Source organism: Delphinapterus leucas, chromosome 19, assembly GCF_059928025.1.
Source record: "Delphinapterus leucas isolate spDelLeu-1000000601 "Yukka" chromosome 19, BTC_Dleu_Yukka2, whole genome shotgun sequence".
Classification (NCBI taxonomy): Eukaryota; Metazoa; Chordata; class Mammalia; order Artiodactyla; family Monodontidae; genus Delphinapterus; species Delphinapterus leucas.
In genome coordinates, this window is record NC_143147.1 from 6869110 (window position 1) to 6890161 (window position 21052).

A 21052-nucleotide genomic window follows, 5' to 3' on the forward strand; every position below is an offset into this window, starting at 1 on the left:
CTCATTTATTAATTGTCTGTGTTTTTGCTGTTGAGTTGTAAGGGTTCTTTATGTATTCTGGATATTAATCCTTTATCAGATATGTGATTTGCAAATGTTTTCTTCCATTCTGTGGGTTGCCTTTTTACTCTCTTCATTGTGTTCTTAGATGCACAGAAGTTTCTAATTTTGATGGAGTCCAGCTTATTTTTTTTGTTGCCTGTGCTTTTGGTGTCACGTCCAAGAAGTCATTGTCAAATCCACTGTTATAAAGCTGTTGCCCTTGGTCTTCTTTTAAGAGGTTTATAGTTTCTGCTTTTACATTTGGGTGTTTGATCCAGTGTGAGTCAGCTGTCATGTGTGGTATAGCAGGCACCTGGCTCTTGTGCAGTGCTGTTGCCGTGCTGGCTGCGTGGGGAGAGCTGTCCTTCCCTGCGCCCCCAGCCCCACCTGAGGAGTAGGTGGGCCTTGGCCAGGAGCCTGAGGGCTGCCCAGCCAGCAGGCCAGTCCTGCCCCGCAGGTGTGGGAAGGAACTTCCTGGCGTCAGCAGCAAGTGGAAAGGGTCCTTGTGTTTTTTTCTTCCTTAAGAAATAAGTTTCGCTGACCCTACCAATGCCCCGTGAAGGCAAGGAGTTTGCTGGTCGACAAAGCCCAGAACGGGTCATCACCGCCATCTCCCCCAGACCACGGCACTTGTGCGACGTTGGGCTCCTCGGCCCTCTCCTCTTCCAACAGCTGCCAGGCTGCCGCCCCAGCGGGCCTGTCCTGCGTCCTGTGGGCCCCTCTGTGCTGAGTCCATGGAGGCCCACGCTGCTCCTGGATGGGCCCAGGGCCGGATCTTGGAAGGGGGCCTCCTGGGGACAGGAGCAGCTGCTCATGTGTCGTCTCCAGCAGACGCGTGTCATCAGAGCCGGGAGACTGAAGTTGGCCCTCAGGCTGCTCCACTGAGCTGCCCCGCTCTTCCTGCGGTTGAGGCCATGCAGAGGTAGCTGAGGAGCCGGGCACCTGGGCTTCAGTCCACCTGCCGCCCTGGGCCTCTGTCACCTTCCAGGCCTGGGCTGGAGGCCATGGGCGAGGAGTGCTCCTCCCGCAGGACCCTGACTGGGGCCAGGACTAGCTGGCCGCAAGCCCTCCTTGTTATTTTCCACGTTTGCGCAGTGTTTTGTTTTGTTTTTAGGTATACAAGTCATTGTCTTTTAGTGTATTCGCAGGGCTGTGTATGACCATCACCACAGTCTAATCTGAGAACTGTTTTCACCGCCCCTCCAAAGAAGCTCTGCACTCCTCAGCTGTCACCTTCAGTCCCCCCAGCCTTGTCATCCTTCTGTCTCTCTGTGTGCTCTGGACATGTGCTGTAGATGAGATCATTGCAGTGTCACCACCCCATCTCTTGCCTTTCTACTCTGTCGTCTGCAGCTTGCTACAGTTCTGGACCCAGGGTTGGTGGCCACAGAGCAGGGCCCTGGGCTCCTGGAGGCAGGGTTCCCTTTCTGGGCCCTGCATCTCCCTCCAGCTAACTCCTCTCCCTCAGGCTCCTCAACTGTGGAGGACTTGTCACTGTGGCCTTTGCACTTGTGTCCCCTGCTGTCTGCTTAACAAACATGAGATTTGGTAAGATTGGGTATTCCTATTTTATAAATAAAGTGTAACTTCTTTACAAATAAGGCATAAATATTTATGCAATATAAACTTAGACGGGTTGGTTTGTTTCGTCTGTCATTAGAAAATGTGTACTGAAGCTCATTTTGGGCAGTGCCAGCGTAGGTATGTGGAGGAGAATCCAGTTAGTTTTATCCAGGCCCGTGCGTGGACCAGGGACTACACACAGGGCCCTCCCCTCCAGAGGGGACAGAGCGACCATCCTGGCGGTGAGGGAGGTAAGGCAGGTGCTTCCGGCAGGGAATGGCCGTGCAAGAGGTGACCTGTTCAGCGAGTGGCCGCAGTTGCCTAGACCTGCGGGCAGGGACAGGAGGGAAGGCCGGAGTGGTCAAGGACCTCAGACTCAGGGTGGAGGGCTTGGGCCCAAGGCTGTAGGAGCAGCTGAGGTGAGGAGGTCTGGCGAGGCCTGGACTCTTCCCGGGGAGCTGGCTGAGGAGCCGAAGTCACAGAGCCGCCACTGAACAGACCCCAGGCTCGGGGCTCCCCTCTTCCTGACTTGATTAGAGGGGGATGCAGCCCTCACAGCTGGACCCCCTGCTCCAGGGAGCCCACGGGGAGGAGGGCGGGGATGCTGCACTGGGGAGGGGGTCGGTGCTGGGCAGAGGGCAGAGCCCTGCCTCCCTGCACCTTCCCCCAGCTCCCCCTGCAGAGTGTGGCTGGGGAACCAGAGCTAGATCTTCCCCAGGGCCTTAAGATGGGGGCTGACGAGGCACGGAGGACAGGCGTGAGCTGCTCGCCGCCCTCGGGTAAACCCCTTGGTGTGGCCCGTCATTTTTAAGAGCCATATGTCGGTCACGTTAGGGCCAGCAGGCAGGAGGCCAGGCTTTCCCTCCCGTCTCAGGGACAGGATGAGGCCTGGAGGTCCCTCCCGCCCAGCAGGTTAGCTCTCTCCCTTCACCCTGGGGCCCCCTCTGTGCCCCAGGGTAGGAGGCACACGTGGCCAACACTTGCATCCCTTCTTCCCATGGCAGCACTCAGGGAAAATGCAGTGACTTAACGTCTCCTCTCCGGGTCATAAGGTAACTCCATGTTTAACTTTTTGAGGAACTTCCACACTTATTTTCCACAGCAGCTACTCCATTTTACACTTGGAGTGGGCATACTGTTCCTCCCACTTTATACCTGTGGAAACTGAGGCTCACAATGTGCAAGTTGCCCAAGGTCACAGAGGAGGTGGTGGCACAGTTAGGATTCTGGTCCAAGGCTGGGGCTCCTCTTGGCCAGTGGGTTCTGGAAACCTAAGGCCCAGAGTTTAGCTTAGCCCCTCCAATCTCTGCAGGGAGGAGGGGGCTGGGAGCGAGGTCGGTGTTTGACATCGGCACTCCCTCCTGTCCTGGGGTGATGGGCGGTCAGGTGGCAGGTCCCCTGTGCCATAGCCCCTAGCCTGGCTGGCCAAGCATCCTCCAGGGCAGTGAGTTGGAGCAGGCAGGTTCACATTGGAGATCTAAGGGGCAGGGAGGGTGCAGAGTCAGGGCTCCCTGGGAGGAGGTCAGGTGACAGCAAGGACACAGACCCGACACCTGGGGACTGGCAGTGAGACTGTGGGCACAGCTTGGCCTGGGCTGCTCTGCAGGATGGCTGTGAGCCCCCCTGTGGACCACGACGTGGAACATGGGGGAAGCTCACAGCACGACTGGGCACAGCTGGCTGCTGGCAACAAGAGGAACGGGAGGAAGGAAGTTCTGCTGGGCGGGCACCTCCTGTAGCCTCTTGTCCACCCCCACTGCTCCGGGGCCCTGGCCGAGATTGGCAGAGGCCTCTCTGAGCTGTTGGGTCCGGGCAGGGGCTTGGCTCACTCCGGGTCCTGGTGGGATCGTGATCTCATGGGTGCGCCTCAAGACCCCTTTTCCAAGAGTCTTTACAGTTTCCTTGGGGAACCTGGGCTTTGGGGATATCCATCTGGAGAGTGCTGGCTGCTGGGCTGGACTGTGGCCTGGGTGGCACTTGGGGTGGTCACCAGCGCTGCCTCTTGAGAGAAGGACTCATGGTGCGCCAGACTTGGGGCTCTGTGGACAGCTTGGTGGGAGTGGGAAGAGCCAGGAGACGGCCTCTGTGAGCCTGACCAGCACCTGCTTCTCCAGGGACATGGGGCTCTGGGGGCGCCTGCAACTGGATGAGGTGCTCCCCAGGGCCACCTTGCTTCTGTAGAGGACTCAGGTCCCACCTCCTCAATCCCAAAGAAAGGATGTGGGCTCTGCTTGGACCGGGCGTGAGTGGCCTAAGCAAGCTAGGACCTCAGACAGTGGACGGGGTTGGGCTCCCTTGAAAGGTACCTTCCGACCTTGAGAGTGCTTCTTTGCCCTTTGCTTCTGTGGGTCTCCATTTTCGCATCTGACTAGGGGAGTGAGGGGTAAAATGGAGGATTTCCATCCCATCTGAGTCTCGCCTTTGAGCTGCCTCCCCTCTGGGTCTGTAAGCACAGCTGCCTGGTGGGACGGTCCTGCTGAAAGGTCTCAAGGGCTCTTCTCTGTGTTTCTGTCCAACTTTCCTCTTCTTTCTCTCAGGCTCTTAGAAGCTCACTCCTTCCCAAACTTCCAGGATCCGGCAAGAAATGGACAAGGCCTGTTTTCCCTGAATGGCACCTGCTTGGGCCAAGGGTGGGGGTGGAGGGTCCCGGTCCCCAGGGGGTGAGGCTGCTGTTCAGGAGTTTCCTGAGTGGGCCTCTTGTGAGCCAGCGAGCAGATGACAGGCAGGAAAGCTGGGTTCTCGGTAGAGCGTGGTCACATCCCCAGACAAAGGCCCTTGTCTTGTGCTCTCCTGCTTGGCCACCTCATTCTTAGAGGATCTTCAGCCCTGTCGCAGCTCTGCCATCTTAGCTGGTGCAGTGTAGAAGCCAGAGGAGGATCAGAGGCCCCCAGATGGCTGGAGGGCCGTCCAGTGACATTGCCGGGTGAGGACTGAACCCATAACTTGGCAACACAGCTGCATCGGTTGGCCTTCCGACAGCCATCCCTTTTTTGGAAAGTGAAATGAGCAAAACTAGGTGATGCCCAGCCTTGGAGAAGGCCTGGATTCCTAACCTCTTGAATTGCAGGGTGAGGGCCGGGAGGTCACTGGACTGGGCTGGTTTCTCTTCTGACAGTGCCAGGGGTGAGGGCTGCATTACAGCCTAGATACTCGCCCTGGCTCTCCTAGCACCAGGGCCGCCTAGCCAGGAAACGGGTTGTTATATGGAGCGTGCTCTCTTCTCTCCCCAATGCTGACAATGCAGGTGGGTGTGCTCTGCTCCTGGACAGAGGTGGGGAGGGTCCGACCTCCGCCTGGGACTCCCTGGAGACCCTTGGTTGAGTCTGCCCGAGCTCTGAGTGCGAGAGATGCAGTTGAAGGCAGAGCAGTGAAGGGGCAGGTGCGGGTGGTGGGAGCGGTCAGTGAGCACGCAGCGGTGTGCGGGTGCTGCTTCTTCCCCTGGGTGGCGCTGTTGAGACCCCGAAGGAGCCGTCACGGGCAGGTCCCTGTGAACCTGGACCAGTTTGCCAGTTCTCCCTTCTGTTGATGACCGCTGTTTACTCTCTGCTCCCTCTCCTGCTTGTGTAACAGGATTAGATAATGCCCGCCTTGTGGTAAGCCACATTTAAGGAAGCAGGAAAGAGGTTGTAACTGGAAGATCCTGACACAGAGGTGGTAAAGAAACTTCCATGTCCTTCAGCCCTAGCTTGTTATGTCTTTGCCTTTCATTGGCCTTTCTGAAAGCTTTTCCGGAAGGAGGTAGAGCCTTCGTGTCAGGGAGAGGTTGCCAGAAGTCTCACGGTGCAGTTGGTGAGTGAGTCCCGTGACCACATGGAGCTGCAGGGCCGGCAGGGAAACCTCACCTGGGAACCTACTCACTGTGCAGAAGGGGCCAGTGAGCAGCTTGGTACCCCGAGCCCTGGAGCAGTGGTCTCTAAAGAGGAACGTGTGCCTCCAGGGGGCCCGCTACGTGGTCTAGTGAGAAGAAAACTCTAGAACTTTTGATGATGTCTTTTATGGTTCCCATTGAACTTACCTGTGTGTATTGTGTGTGTAACAGACGGTAACCCTTCAGGGCCGTGCGCCTGTGCCGGCAGCATGGTGGATGAAGGAGGAAGAGCCCCTCTGCTCCTGTCCGGCTCTCTCAGGGAAGGAGTGCACCAGGTGCACCTGTGCTTTCAGCTCGTGCCTTACTCCTCGTGGCATCAGGGTCCTCCCTGAGGACCTGCCTCATAGAGGCCGTATGCCTTGTCAGGGCCAGTGGGGATTGAGTGTTCCCGCCTGCGGGAGTCTGGCTCCAGAGAGGGCAGAGGTCGCCACCCAGAGACGGTTCTGAAGGGCACTGGCACGATGCCGGGGAAGGCCCAGTGTTAGACCCTCTGAAGGGAGCAGGGGCTGGGGCCGGGGCAGGAAGGGGGGGAAGACACACTCATCCGGGGCGGGGAACCCAGGCCACCTCCCTTGTCCGCTGCTCCCGAGGGACCCCCTCTGCTTGGTTGAGGACAACCCACCCAAGCTCCCTTTCCCAGCTCAAGGGCCGTCCAGGAGTCCCCAGGAGAGATGCTACCAGGCCACTTCACTCAACAAGGGCACTAGGCTTGGCGTGGGTGTGGCCCCTTCTCATGTCCCCACCTGGGGGGCAGTTCGGAGACGGGACACACTTTGAACACACAGCAAGGGTGCATGCTATTTCCCCGTTGTGGGCTCACGGCCGGCCCTCCTGCCCTGCCACCTCCATTCTGAGCTGGGCCCAAGGAGGACAGGCTGATCCCAGAGGCCCCCCACAGAAAGGCTTCTGGGAGCCAGGGAGCTTAGTCCTTCCCCTGCGGTGGCCCAGCAAGCCCGCGGCCACGTCGGGGCCAGAACTCGGGGAACCCAGTGCCCCTTGGGTCTGGCTCCTGGGGTCGGGCCCCAGTGGATAAGAAGGGAGGTGGTCGTGGGTCAGAAGAGCTCGGGGCCCCCCTCCTCTGCTGGCAGGTGGGAGGGAGGGAGCACGGACGAGGCAGCCCCTAGCCCAGCAGCCATCATTGCCTTTTCTCCCTGCTGCTCCTCCAGGACCTGGGAAGTGCCGGGCTCTTGGGGAGGGCTCCGTGGGGCAGCTGGGGGAGCTGGCAGCTGCCCTGGAGATGGAGGTGGGAGTCGGAGCTGGGGCTCGCCTCCCTGTGAGAGCCCTCAGCGGGGTCTTTGCACCTGGTGTGGTGGCAGCCATGGCCACCTGCCTCCCCCCCCCATAAGCCTCCTCATGTCTGGGGGAGGTCCTCACCCTTCCCCTCAGTAGGAACTTCTTAAAACCATCTTTTCTTATTTCTGGATTTCTCTCCCTGATATCAGTGTCTAATAGCCTAGCTGATAGAAAAGAGGGGGGACGTTGTTATTTGTTCTGGCCCTGGCCAGGCAGCCTGGCGGTGCTCCTCATGGGCAGCCCTGGAGGTGGCCTGCCTGCCCCACAGCCCGCCTTCAAGATGTGCTTCTGTCTGGCCCCCTCTTGCCTCTAAAAGCAACCTTGCTATTTTGAAACCACCTCCTCCGGAGCTTTTCTCCCTGCTTTCCTGGATCAGTCACCCTCTGAGACCAGGCTCCTGGCTGCCTCTGTCGTCCCAGCTGTCTTAAAGGAGCGTCTCCTGCCTGTCCCCACCCCCCAGCCCCCCGCCCTCCTCCAGGACTAGCTGGGATGTTGTTCTGCAGTGGGAAGGAATGTCCAGCTGGATATCCTCTGAGAAGAGCAGGCCTGTCGCCGCTCCTCCCTGGAGATGGGTCAGTGGGAAGGCAGGCTGCGAGGGCCGGGCCGAGGCAGCGCCCACCCTGTCCTCTGCTGTAGTCAGCTGTCTGCACAGCTCTGAGAGGCCCAGGCGACTGAGGAGAAGCACAGCGGGCCAGAAAGGGCCGTGGGATGCAGGGACATTCCCTGCTGCCTTCCTCTGCCCCCAGAGTGACCGACTCCCTGCCCCATCTTCTTCCTCTCGCAGCCCACAACCCTCCCTCAGGGCACCATCAACATGAACCAGTGCACAGACGTGGTGGATGGGGAGGGCCGCACGGGCCAGAAGTTCTCCCTGTGCATTCTGACCCCTGAGAAGGAGCACTTCATCCGGGCAGAGACCAAGGAGATCATCAGCGGGTGAGTTCGCTCTGCACGTCTTGGGAAGAGGGGCCCCCGCCTGCCAGCAGCTCCTTAGACCAGGACTCTTAGGCACGACGGCTGGCGTTGCCCTCACTTTCTGCCCCTTGTGTCTCCTCTTCTGAGTCCCTCTCTTCACCCACACTGGCCTCACCCTCCACCCACCTTTGCTTCATCCCCATGTCCACACACTCGCCAGGCTGCCCCTGCATGTCCCGCTCCCCCAGCGGCCTCCCTCTGCTGGCGCTGGCGCATCTTCCCAGCCTCTCTCTGGGCTCCACGCTCCATTCTCACTGCGCTCCAACCATCTATCACTCGTCCACGAGGGACTCAGTTTCCAGAGCTCATCCGACCTCGCCTCCCTCCTGCCTGAAAGCCCCTGGGGCCCTTCTCAGCCCCGCAGCCTTTGCCCCCACCGCCCTGTCCCTCCTTGCTGAGCTGCTTGTCACCGCACGCCCCCTGCTGCCTCTCCCCAGCTCCTCGCCTTCGTTCCCGCCCTCCCCTCGGTCTGCAGTGACCCTCTGTCCCCAAAGCTGTGACGTCTCTGGGAAGCCCTCCCCTGCAATGCGTGTGGCTCCATCAGCTGGCGCTCATAAAGGGTGGGGCTTGTCCGAGTGGAGGAGGCCTGTGTCTCCGTCGTGTGCCCCGTGCCTGCCTATGGGAGTCACCGCAGGGTGACCGCACGCACTGCCTTCCTCAGCCGAGGGGAAGGGACAGAGTTCTGGGTCACCTGCTCCCCCAGCATGCCTTGGCAAGAGGCTTGGGGAAGCCCTAGGAAGTAGAGGGGCCCAGATTTTCAGGCAGCCAATAGGCCAGCGGGCTGAGCTCCGTGCTCTGAGCCCTGCCACATCTGCCTTCTGGGAGCCCTGCTCCTGGGGCACCTGCCACCAGTCCTGTGCACCCAGCCACACACGGTACGTGACACGGTTCGTGACACGGTACGTGACATGGTACATGACAGCGAGCAGGTGCCCCAGCCCTGCCGGGAGCTTGGGTGCTGGGTCATGCAGAATCCCGTCGTCCTTTAAGGTGAAAATGAAAAAGTGAACCAGAGGGGTTGGGGGACTGGGCTGATTATTACAGCACAGAAGACAGGGAGTTAGAATGTCAGACACCTTGCTTTCAACAGGTTGAAGGCTGCTGAGAGCCCTGGCCTGCGGCTCAGGACTTCAGCTGCAGCCTGCCCAAGGCTGCTGAGTGAGAAAGTGAGAGTGTGGCCAGGAGACCCTGCTTTTGCTGAGGTGGGCATGGAGCGAGGCCAGACTCGTGCTGCCAAGGGGCTCAGAGGCCCCCTCCTGGGTGCCAGCTCACCCCAAGTCCTCTTCCCCTGGGCAGAGGCAGGTTTGCGTTTCTGACTCTAGGGCCTAACAGAAGGACCACTTTCACTGCTTCTCCTTAATCCTCATCTTAGAACCTTGTGGTTTAAGAGTGTAAAGGGTTTTACAAGCCCTCGTTCTGCGGTTGCGAGACTGAGGTCCAGGAAATGAAGGGAGCCTAATCACTCCAGGTGTGAGTGACAGCACGGAGCCATTTGCACGTCCTGGTTCACACTTGCTGCCATGGCCTTGTCTGGCAGGCACGCCTGGCCGAGGTTCCATTGCCCAACTGGATTCCTTGAGGAGATCTATTCCCCGCCACTTGGGAGCTGGGTCCTAGGGAGGGGTCTGGGTGATGGGAAAGGGGTGGATGGGAAAGGGGTGTCTGAGGTCCCCAGGACAACAGGGAGCATGTGAGCTGGGGCCCAGGTCAGTGATGTAGTGGCGTGCCATGTGGTCTCTGGCCTCTCTGATGGGACCCTCCGTCAGGCACTTGGCAGGGTCCTCGGCTCAGTCCCTGAGCCCCTTTCCCACGGTCACTCCTGTATGCATGTACAGGGCCTGCCATTCCTGTGCAGCGTGGGTAGACAAGGTCATTAGCGGGTGAGATACCAGCTGTGTGTCCTGGGGGTCCTGAGGCTGGAGCCTAGTGTTGTGGCTTGGTGGCAAATCCAGAGCCGGAGCCAGTTACCTGACACTCTTCCCCTCCCCTCATCCTGGGCTGGGCCTCGCTGCTTCCTGCCCAGTGCGAGGGCTCCTGCAACCCTGGGCAGCAGCTTCCTCGTCTTCCCCATCCACGGGGACATGGCCTCCTCAGGGAGTCGCCTGGGGCAGTGTGTCCTGGGGACAGACTGTGTCTGCATCTTCTCTCCCTCCTCTGCCCTGCCCTTGGCCTCCTGGGTCTGAGCGCCTGGCAAGGCTCCTTGCTGGGTAACCTCATCTGTGAGCTCTGGGGCCCCCACATGGGTCCCTAAAGAGGTGCTGACTTCAAGGGAGAGGAGTAGAGAACAGTCCCTTCTGCCTTCTTTCCGGGGTCTTCTCTGAATGGAGACCCCCGGACGGCCAGAGGCAGCCGCGTCTGTCCCAGAGCTGATGGCGAGAGTCTCTTTCCCTGTCCCCTCACAGCAGGAGGTGCCGCTCCACCTGGCTCTTCAGAGGAGGTGAGATTTGGCAGGAGTTGGCAAGGGGGCTCTTCAGTGCCTCTGGCGGGGCTGGGTCCCAGCTGCCCCTCCTCTCCATACCGCTGCCTTTGAGCTCTGCCCTCAGAGTTGAGGGGTCCCTCTACCGTGTCCCTGGCGCCCACATTCACCACCAGCCGCGTGTGTTCGTTCCCCGCACTCATCTCTTTCCTGGGTGTATTTTAACGTCTGTAACCCATCTGGGTAGCATCACACACTTCCTGCTGGGCTGCTGTGAGGAACCCCAGTACGGGGGACACGGCCCATTATCTGTGCCTGGACTGGGCATCCCCCAACCTCTGGCCACGGCACCGCTGAGTGGGGCAGGCCGGGCCCACCCTCGCCCTGCGCTCCATCCCTGAGTCTCCGGGGGCTCCACTTAGTCAGCAGCGTAGCCGCGGTGCAGATCTTCTCTCCTTTCCCGTGAGGCCCTGTCCTGCGAGGTGCACAGGTTTGCCCAGCTCGTTAGTGTTGCCATTCAAGAGCGACTGGGCCAGCGTGCAGAGGCTCCGGGCACCCCGAAGGCTCTGCCCCTCCCTGCCATGGCCCCCGCTCCCGGGGCCCTGCGGGATGAGGTGACTTTGCTGAGCAGTCTCTCCTCCCCTCCCCTCCCTTCCCCGGTAAAGCTTGAAGAGGGGCCCTCTGCAGGCGTGGTTCCTTGGTGTGAACTTCCCAGAGGAAATTCAGCCCCCGTGGCAGGCTAGAAAGCAGGTCTCTTAACCCCACAAGCACGCGAACTCCTTAGGTTACCTGAAGGAAGGCCTTGGAGAGTGCTCGTCTGCTGCTGTGCAGATTCATCCGTGGCCTCCTTTCTTGCTTCGAGGACCGCAGGCACAGGACCTGTGCGTCAGGTCTGCACAGTGCAGGGATTGTTCATTCTCTCAGCAAACTGAGAATCCCCTGCTCTCTCTGGGCTAGGCCTCACCTCGGATGCTGGGATGCCCCACACCCAATCCTGCTCTCCCAGCTGACAGCTGTCAGCAGCACAACCAGCACAGCCCCCTAGGCTGTCCCAGAAGCCGGCTATGACCAGCCTCCATCCCGCGCCCCTCCCTCACAAATGAAAGAAGCACCTCTGAGAACTAAAGACCAGAGCCCTTCTCCTTGCCCCAGGCTTGGGGTGCCAGTCATCGCTGCAGCCAGGGCCCTGACCGTGCAGACCCTGCCTTGTACAGCAGCTCAGCCAGCGCCACCAGGTCGTCAGCCTAGGCTGGCAGCAGGCCCAACACGGACCCTGGGGCTCTGGGAAGAAGTGGCCCAGTGTCTCCTGCAGTACCTTCCCCTGTGGAGAAAGCACTGGGGCTGCCCTTCGCCACCACACCTCCTTCTTTCCCCTTCCTCCAACCTTCCCAGCTATTACGAAGCTCCAGTGAGGCAAGCAGTGGTCATGTCACGGCCTAATCCAGCCCCTGGCGTCAGAGACCAGGAGACAGAAGCCCAGAGGCCTGGGAGCCACCTGGGGTCATGGTTTGGGGGTGGCAGAGCCAGATCTGAATCCAAGCCTCCTGCCTCAGTCCCTGTTCTTCCCACGCTCCCCTGTGGCCTTCCCTGCTGCTGGTCCAGCATGTGGGCCCTGGTATGGGTCCCTGGACAGGGTCCCTGGGCAGCTCTGCTGAGCCTTCCCCAAAACCGAGGTGCCCAGCGCCCTCCCTGTGCAAGTCGGGCCCAGAGGTGAGCGAATGAGTCTGGGAGGTCAGATGCGCAGCCCCCTGAAGTGACCCGCTGTGGGGAAGTTCAGTAGCAGAGTCCCGGGTTCCTTCCTCGAGTGGAGTCCAGGCCCCAGAGAAAGGTCAGTGGTAGAAACAGTGCCGAGTCCTTGCCAGGGGCCTGCGGTCAGGCCTCCTGCCGCACCAGCGTGGAGCCCGCCCCATCTCCAGGCCTGAAGGGCCTCCCCGCCTGCGCTGTGGTCATTGTGGGGTCAGCGCCTGGGAGTGGCCTTGGCTCAGTCTGTGCTCGTCCCGGCTGCGCTGCTGGGTTTCCTGCCCCGGCAGTGACAGCTCTAATCTGATTGGTGCTCTGCCTTGCTCTGGTGCCTGGAGGCTGGGTGGGCACTGGCGGGGTCCTGGTCCCTGAGAGCAGGGTCTGACTGGCGCTCCCCCCTCCTCTTTCCCCAGCTGGCTGGAGATGCTCATGGTCTATCCCAGGACCAACAAGCAGAACCAGAAGAAGAAGCGGAAGGTGGAGCCCCCCACACCACAGGTGAGGGCGGGGCTGCCAGCTGGCATCCCCTTGGTGGAGCTGGGGCAAAGAGAGTGCGCCCTAGGAGCTTGGGGGGCTTCAGTACCCAGCCTAGAATAGGGCGCAAGGGAAAGGGGTCACGTCAGGGGTGAGGTGGCCATCAGCCCTGGGGTCCCTTCCTTCCTTCTGTTGGTCTGTGAGCTGCGCACTCCTCTCCGAGCCACAAGGCGGGACCCCTACTGGGAGGGGGTGGCCTGCTGTGGAGCTGCCCCCAGAGGCACCCATCCTGCAGGCAGGGGTTCGCAGCGGTAGCACAGTGCGTGTCCCTCCCCCTGACCGTCCTGCCAGCTGCTGGGGAGCCAGGAGCATGCCGGGAGAGATGATTCTGCAGACAGCAGGCTGAACAGGGGGGCTGGGCAAGGGGGTCCTAGAGTGTCCCAGCCAAGTGAGGGGGGCTCTTGAGGGACCCCACTTCTGCTCTGGGCTGACCGTAAATGGAAAACACTGGCACTGGCCTTGATTTTGCGCCTCTGCCTCAGATCCCATGAGACCAGAGTGGGAGGCGGCTGGGGTGGTCCCACCAGGTCCAGCCCTTACCTCCCTGGCTGGCCTGCAGGGGCTCAGGGCACTGGAGGGATTCAGGGACTCAGTGAGCTGATTTGCAAAATGGGCCTGTTGAAGTCTAGTTCTCGGCTACCCATGTGTGTGGAAGGAAGTACTGGGCCCGTCCTTGGTGCTCAGTGCAGTTGACCCTGGAACAACATGGGCTTGAGCTCTGTGGGCCCACTTTATGTGGGTTGTTTTCAATAGTAAATCCTGCAGGACTACACGGTCCGCGGTTGGTGGGAGCCGCGGACATGGAGGAACCGTGGATACAGAGAGCCGACTCTAAGTCGTGCTGGATATTTGACCGCTTAGAGGGGGCAGCGCTCCAACCGCTGCTTGTTCAAAGGGCCAACTGTACTGTACATGTGATTCCCTTCTTCTCTGCCCCAAACTTTCCTGTTACTCGGTTGTCTTGTCTTGCCTGATTGAGCCTCACAGCACCCCTGAGAGTGGACAGGATGGTGATCGGGGGTCCCGTGAGCATCTCACAAGCCCCAGAGCCTGACAGCCCTCCCGTGGAGAACCTGGCTACCCTCTGGGGATCATCAGTCCCTGCTGGCTCCTCTGGGCTTCCCTGAGTGACAGAGGTCTGGGCAGGAGAGGGAGGTGTGTGCTGGCCCGGTCCCCTTTCTCCTGCACGCCCCCTCAGACTCCCCTGGCCACGCCTGCCCTGGGCTGCTGCACAGGCCCTCCTGCTGATGGAGTGTGGCCCCGGCCTGCTCTCAGCCGATGGTCCTTGTCTGCCCTCTGCCCACCCTCCCCGAAGGGTCACAGGCCAGCATCCCCTTGGAAGGTAGTGTCCCTGGCAGGAAGTTGGCAAAATGGAATTGCACTCGTTCCTAGAGACGGAAAGTGGAGCTTCCTGCTGGGGAACAGCAGACACACAGGCAAATCCCCCAAAGCTTCCTGATTTGAGAGAAAACCCCAGGCGGAATAAGGGTGTTTAGAGTTCCATCGCGTTTCCATAGCAATGCCTTGGAAACAGTGTTGGAGCAGAGCTCCTGCCTCCAAATAAGGCAAATACACATACAGAAGGCACTTTCTACCAGGCCGGGGAATTTGGTTGTGTCCCTGCTTCCCAGTTGTCCCTTCCCCTGTGACATCCTCTCCCCGCAAATGCTGCTTCACATTTTGGGTTGGTAGCAGGAGCCATGTGATTGCAGGGTGGGGAGATCACCCTCTTCCCCGAGGGTCTCTTAGAGCCCAGGGTACTGAGGTCCCAGCCTCCTCTGCTCGACCTACGGCAGGCAGGGTGTCTCTTCCTTCTGCCCTGGCTCCCCTGAGCATCCCATTCAAGGCTGCTGATTTTTGGAAGCTGTGAGTCTTCATCAGGGACAACCCCCTGTCAGTCAGTCTCGTGGAGGGCTGTGGGGCCTGTCCAGAGGAGACTTGGGTCCGGGGGGCGGGGGAGGGTCTCTGGGCAGGCCTCCCCTCCGCAGCCCAAGATGGAGCTGTGGGAAAAGTCTAATGCCTTAGGGGCCCCCGTAGAGACAAGAACCCAAGACCCCATACCTAGCCTTTTTCTCATGGCCCCGGAGTTTGGGATCAAACCAGCTGGGGGCTGGAGGTGTCCCTTTGCTGCACCCCACGCTCTAGGAACTCAGGCGGGCAGGGGAGCCCAGGGTCCTGTTTCGAGGAGGGTGTCGAGGCATTTGGGAGCTGGGGCCTTGGAGCGTGCAGGCACCCCTCAGGCATGAGGGGGGATGAGGATTGGGCTGTGGGGGAGAGCAGACGTCCTCTCTGCCGGGGGCGGGGGTCCCAGCAGAGCCCAGCGCAGTGGGGGAGACAGGCTGGCCCTGACCAGAGTCTCCGAAGCTGGAGCCTGAGAGGCACAGGCTCCCAGGAGCTGCTGCTTGCTCAGCCTGTTTGAGGAAAGACTTCCTGGTAACGAGGTGCCTAGAGAGGAGGAGTGATCATCCACTCAGGGTGTAACCAGCGGCCCTTACCTCCGTCTCCCCAAAGCCCAGAGCTGGGACTCGGGTGAGGCCAGGGGCCATGTGTCTCCCAGCCCCGTGTGCAGGCCAGGGGCTGGATCCTCTGTCTCCTTACCTGCTCAGGCTCTTGGCCCTTGCTTCTTGGCGTTTCTTCAAAGACCCATAAAACAGCAGACCTTTCTCCGTGAGTGAGGCCCCACGTCAGGCCCAGGGCCCAGCCCACCTCAGGCCCATATATGTGTTGTCAGCTGCCACCTCTTCTCAGGTATCTTATTTTCCACTTGGGTGCTTGCTGCTGTACCCACTCCGGGTCAGGACCCTCCTTCTCACTGGGTCCCTGCTCAGTTTCCATGCCCTGGAGGTAGAAAGCAAGGCTTTCTGTGAAACCCCCTCCAGAGGAGCCTGCTTAGCATGTGGAGGCTTCAGAGGCCCCTTGACTGGGGCCTGCCTTCCTGCCCTGCTTCCTCTTTCGTCTCTGCTTTGAAAACCCTTTCTGAGCAGCCAAACAGCACAGACTTTATTATGGCACTGACAGCCCTGGACGTGCAGCTGTCCCGACCACACAGAGACAGCACCTGGGAGCCTGGGCTTCCCCTCCTTCCTCTCGCACAGGCACCAGGGATCTGTGTTGGCGTGAGCCCCAGCACCCTCCCTCCCGTGATGGTGACAGCATGGGGAGTGGGGGTGGTGCCATGTGGCCCTGGCCCAGCCCCTGCGAAGTCTGCTGTCCACCCAGCTGTGCTGGAGAGAAGCGACTTTACTTAGAAACCAGCCCCTCTCCTGCAAGCCACGGTGGCTTTGTTCCTGCTGCCACACTGCCCTCCTGTCCCTGCTGACTCGGTGAGGCTTGGCATAGAGGCAGGAGAAAGCAGGGCTACCAAAAGGAAAAAAAAAGCTCCCTGTGGGCCTTGGCCGCCGTCCAGAGAACCCCAGGGCCCTTGTTCTCTGGGGTGAGTCCCCAGAAGTGGGAGCCTGGGAGGGATCTGTGGGTGCAACCAGCCCTGTGCAGGTTGGGGGCCCAGGCCCAGGAGGCAGGTCTGGGAGCGCTTGGTGCTGGGAAACGTGTTCCTTAAGCTCCCAGTCACTGCCCCTTGCCTGTCAGGCCTGGAATTTCCTCTGCCTCTTGAGGATCCTTGCAAGCCCACCCCCTACCCAGTGCTGGGCTCACCCCGGGCATCAGAGAGGGGTATGCATGTGCCAGGGTAATACACTCATGGCGTGGGGCTGAGAGCGCTGGCAGGAAGGCCCTTCCATCATGGGCACAGCGCCGCCCCTCCCCCTCAACCCTTTTTGGCGGCCTCTGTCTCCCTTGGTTGTCTCCCTTGGTCCAGCCTCCCCTCCACAGAGGGGACAGATGCACCGAGCAAGGTCTTCAGGTCACCCCCGCCCAGCTCTGCAGGAGGAATCTCAGCGCCACCCTGGACCCAGCAGAGCCACGCCCAGCCTCTGAGCACAAACCTCAGGTTGTTGGGAGGGGGCAGGGCAGCGGCACACAGAACGGCTTCTGCTTAGGAAAGCGTCGCCGCTGGGGTGTGGAGCAGGGTCCCCAGGGCCAGGCTTCCTCGGGTCATTGGAGCTGGTTCTGTTTTAGTCTCAGGAAACTGTCAGAAACCACACCATGTTCTTCCAAGTCCACTTCTTCCGTGGTGGGTCAGAGCTCTCGGGAATCTCCAGCTGGGGAGTCAGGTCTGCTAATGGCTCTGCCTGAATGGGCGGTCAGGTGTATCCTGGGTCTGTGGGAAGAGTCATCCTGGCTTTATCCCATCCCAGGAAGCCTGAGATCCTTGCAGAGCTAAGGAAACTTTGGATCTGGTGAAATGCCTGTCTCTCACTTTGGGACACAGAGTGCCTGGGCTTCTTGGTGGCTCCTCAGGGGTGCCCATACAACGTGAAGCCCCCTCTTGGGCCTTTCTCCTGCTCCCGGGGTGCCTGGTGGTGGAAAGTGCTCAGAGCCCCACTCTGCCTCTTACTGGCCGGGCAAGCGTGGGCTGCCGCCTCCTCTCAGCCCAGGCATCCTCCCCTGCGGGGTGGTTGGTGAGGGCTGGAGGGTGCGGCGCCCCGAGAGCCCAGCAGGTGGTCCCTGTGTTTTGGGGAAAGACAGCTGAGATGTGCCTCTTTTCTGGGGGCACCCAGAGCCATCCTGCTGGCAGCCCCTCAGCAGCAGGCACCCCAGTGCCCTGGGTGGGCAGGGACTCGGGCCCAGGGCCTGAGCAGGTGCCACAGAGTGGCGGGGGTCCCAGCCCTGCCCTGTCTGGGCTCTAGGCTTGCAGTGTGGAGTTACGGTTCTGTGTGCTCTGGCCTTGGACTCTGTGTCTGGCTAAGTACCTCTCGCACAAATGCTTCTCCCTTGGGGCAGCACCAGCTCTGGCCTGGGTTCCCACCTGGGGTGCTAGCTGGGGCTGCAGAAGAGAAAAAGCTTCCAGCCCAACCAGGACATCTCTGTTCTGAGCCTTCCCTTCTGGCATTCTGGGCCTCTGACATGGTGTAGTTGACCTTGGTAGCCAGGTACCCGGGCAGCTCAGACCGTGTGCTCCTAGGCCCGCACGGACACCGCTCTCCCCTGCAGGAGCCAGGGCCGGCCAAGATGGCTGTCACCAGCAGCAGCAGCAGCAGCAGCAGCAGCAGCATCCCCAGTGCTGAGAAGGTTCCCACCACCAAGTCCACACTCTGGCAGGAAGAAATGAGGGCCAAGGACCAGCCCGATGGGAGCAGCCCGAGTCCAGTTCAGAGTCCCAGCCAGAGCCAGCCTCCTGTGGCCGGCACCCTGAGGGAGCCAGGGCTGGAGAGCAGAGATGGTAAGTGGTGGCCGGGCTGGCCCTCGGGCCCACCTGTCCTGGTGCCCCAGCTGGAAGCACTAGAATGGGCCTCCCGACAGAGCTGGTTCTGGGACTCGGGGCCTCTGAGCCGATCGTGAGCCCCGGGCCTCAGGCTCCCTCACCTTGTGTCCATCAGCCCCGGGCTGGGCCTGGCCTGGTGTGGGACCTGGGTCGCTGGCCTCCAGCCATTGCCCTGCCCCTCCCCTGTACCTCTTTTAGTCCTACCTGTAAAGGAGGAAGACAGCACCTGCTCTGTGAGCCCCAGGCAGGTGTCGTGAGAATCAGGATGCTCTGTAACGAGGTCTGTGTACTAGGGGGCCTCTGGTTCCTGTGTCTCATGGCTGCTTCGTCTTCAAGTCCCCGTTATCTCTGGAAGCCCACTGTGTCCTGAGAGCAGCAGCAGTGAGGGCTGTCTTGTCCTGCTCTGTCCCATTCTGCCCAGGCGCCTGGGTGAAGCAGGGGAAGAGGATGCTGGGGAGGATATCGTTGGCATGACTGCGCCTCTCCACCTAGCACTTGGAGTTGCCTGAGCAGAAGCGGGGCGGCAGCCTCAGCCTCCCTCGTCCAGGCCCTAGAGGGCTCTGCACGAGACAGGCTGGCTTTGCCCTTTACACCTGTCCAGGCCACTAGAGGCGCATGGACAGTTGGGACCCAGCTCGTTCAGGTGAAATGCATCTTGTACGGGCTCTGGGCAGAAGGTCCCTCAGCCCTCCCCAGGCAGCACACGCCCATCCACATCCAGAACCGTTCACTCCTCTCTCACTCCTGCCAAGGTGCTTCTCTGCCCGTCCCTCCAAAAATGTACTAAAAGGTTGCGTGGCTAGTTGGCCCCTGGATTCCTCCTTGATGTTCGGTAGGAAGTAGTTGTTGCTGGGACGTCTCTCCTGGGAGAATCCTGCTCTCCCAGTGGAGCCCCCAGTCTAGAAGCTCAGGGAGCCCCTGACAGTCTGTCAGCGGCAGCCCGGTAGGGAGAGGCAGATAAGGGTAAGTTCCTCTCCTGGGGCTCTGCCCTGGGGGGGCCACGCCAGCCTCTGGAGGTGGGAGGTAGAGAGGTGGCCTGTTTGGATCCGCGTGCCTTCTTGGAAAGTCCTCAACCAGAGGTGGCAGCCGGCCCAGCATGTCTCCTGCCCCTCTTCCAGAGGAGAGCACCTCGAGCAGCGAGCGTGTGGACTGTGGCCGCAAGGTCCGGGTGGAGAGCGGCTACTTCTCCCTGGAGAAGACGAAGCAGGACGCGAAGGCCGAGGAGCAGCCGCTGCCGCCGCCGCTCTCCCCGCCCAGCCCCGGCACTCCCACCAACAGGTACAGTGGCTCCGGCCCGCCCTCCCGGGAGCTTGGCCGCCCCCTTCCTCCCCCAGGTCCTCAGCCCTCTGGCCGAACCGTCTGCAGTGGCTCCTTCGGCTCCCTGGACACAGCCAGCCGGCCCCCTACCCACGTGGACTCCGGCAGCGCTGGGGGGCGGGGTGCAGAGAGACCGGGGCGCACCTCTGCCTTTAAAGCCAGCAGGCAGTATGCCACCCTGGCCGACGTACCTAAGGCCATCAGGATCAGCCACCGAGAAGCTTTCCAGGTGGAGAGAAGGCGGCTGGAGCGTAGGACTCGGGCCCGAAGCCCTGGCAGGGAAGAGGTGGCCCGTCTGTTTGGCAACGAGCGGAGGTAAGGGCGGTGGGGGGGGCGACTGGAGGGCCATGTGCTCGCAAACGTGGGTGCACGCTCTCCCACCCTTGCAGCCCCTGCCGTGCACTCACACATTCTCTTAGACACACACCCACCTGTGCACCCTCACACACTCGTGCATTCCGTCACATTCTCGTACACCCTCACACACTTTGTTACATGTTTCCTCCCCGCGCCCCCCCCCGCCCCAACACACACACACACACACACACACACACACACACACACACACACACGAGTGCCTGGGGAGAGACAGGGTTTGGAGATGGGCCTGGGCCAGGGCTGGTGGAGGTGTGGGACTTGACTGTGGTCTGAGGGTAGGAGGGCCCTTCCCTCGTTCCCCCGGAGAGTGGGAGGCAAGATCTTGCAAGGTTCCGTCTCGGAGGCTCCAGGCCCAGGCCCGGCCCAGAGCGCCCCAGTGCCCCTGCCAGTAGGAGCTTCCACTCCTGAGTCTATAAATGGAGCGTCTGCCCAGCAAGAGGGTTCGCACCCAGCTGCGTGGGCTGCTGGCGGGATGTGAACCTCTCGAAACGATTCATATTCTGGAAAAAGAAAATCCATAGTTTTCATTACATTTCCAAAGAAGTTGTTTTCTAAGAAAGAGGTTCAGACCCAAGTTCCACAAGTGTCTGTGGAGTGTCCTGCTGCCACCCTCCCCCTGCCCAAGCCCAGCTCAGAGTTGGGGCGAGCTATGGGGACAGACTGGGTGGCTCTGGGCTCCCCCTCGAGGGGTTGGCTGGGAGCAGGTTGCTTTGCTCTTCTGCTCCCTTGCTTCTTAGCACCACCTGCTCTCCCAAGTGTGCCCTCCAGCACTAGGAAGAGAGAGAAGGAAACAAGGTGCCTCAGTGCTGGGGAGGGGGAAGCTGACCTGTACTGGGGGGTGCCCTCCAGTGTCTGTCCGCCTGGTTCATTAGTAACCTTGAGAGATGTATGACCACCCTGGTATGCAGGGGCAGAGGCGGGGGCGCAGAAGCAGGGCGGCTCCTCACGGGAACTGCCTGGGACGGCAGAGCCGCAACATAAACCCCAGGCCGGACCTGGGAACGGGAGGGCCCTGCTGCCAGGATGGACCCGGGACAGGGCCGAGGCTGTCCTGAGCGCACTTAAGTATAAGTGAACGGACTTGCCAGAAGTATAAGTCAACGGACTTGCCAGATGTAGGCGGCCAGTCTTCTTGCTGCATCCTGGAGGCCCCTGAGCGGGCAGCCACACCCTGGTTTGGCAGGGACCAAAGAATTAACATTCAGCGCACCTGCTTGGCTTGGAGTTCCCCTCTCAGCTAGCAGCCCAGGCTACACGGCATCTCTGAGGCTTTGCTTCCGCCTGCTCTTTGCTACCACGGGGATGTGCTTTCACCTGGTGCAGGCTGCCCTGGGGCCCCTCCGCGCTGCATCCTAACACTGTCGCGTCACTTTCCTACTGACCCCTCATGACATCTGACTGGCTGCTGTCACTCTCCGAGGCCTGCTCTCTGGTCCTGAGTAGCCGCCCCTCCCACTGCTGGATTGGATTCCTGTCTCTGGTGATGTAGAACAGAACCCCACATTGGCAGGACGCCGGCCACAGCTACCCAGAGTGGCAGCTGCCCGGGAGCCCGACTGGGGGACCTCAGGGGTGGGTTTCCTGACGAGCCCTGGCCCGGAAGTAA

At 60.7% G+C, this 21052-nt stretch overlaps 1 protein-coding gene across 22 annotated transcripts in view; it reads left to right on the plus strand.

Moving 5' to 3' along the window:
- MPRIP (myosin phosphatase Rho interacting protein) overlaps nucleotides 1–21052 on the plus strand; it is a 129000-nt gene that overhangs the window by 71918 nt on the left and 36030 nt on the right. For 9 of the 22 annotated variants that reach the window (XR_016388815.1, XM_089900179.1, XM_089900180.1 and 6 more), the window contains exons 4-7: nucleotides 7551–7702; nucleotides 12311–12395; nucleotides 17481–17709; nucleotides 18870–19383. Coding sequence is in view for 21 of the 22 variants with exons in the window: in XM_089900179.1 (XP_089756305.1) it covers nucleotides 7551–7702; nucleotides 12311–12395; nucleotides 17481–17709; nucleotides 18870–19383 (980 nt within the window). In the remaining variant the exon portion in view is untranslated. Of the gene's footprint in view, nucleotides 1–7550; nucleotides 7703–8831; nucleotides 8944–12310; nucleotides 12396–16245; nucleotides 16378–17451; nucleotides 17710–18869; nucleotides 19384–21052 lie in introns of those variants that run through there. The other 13 variants (XM_089900166.1, XM_089900163.1, XM_089900175.1 and 10 more) reach the window with 6 other exon arrangements.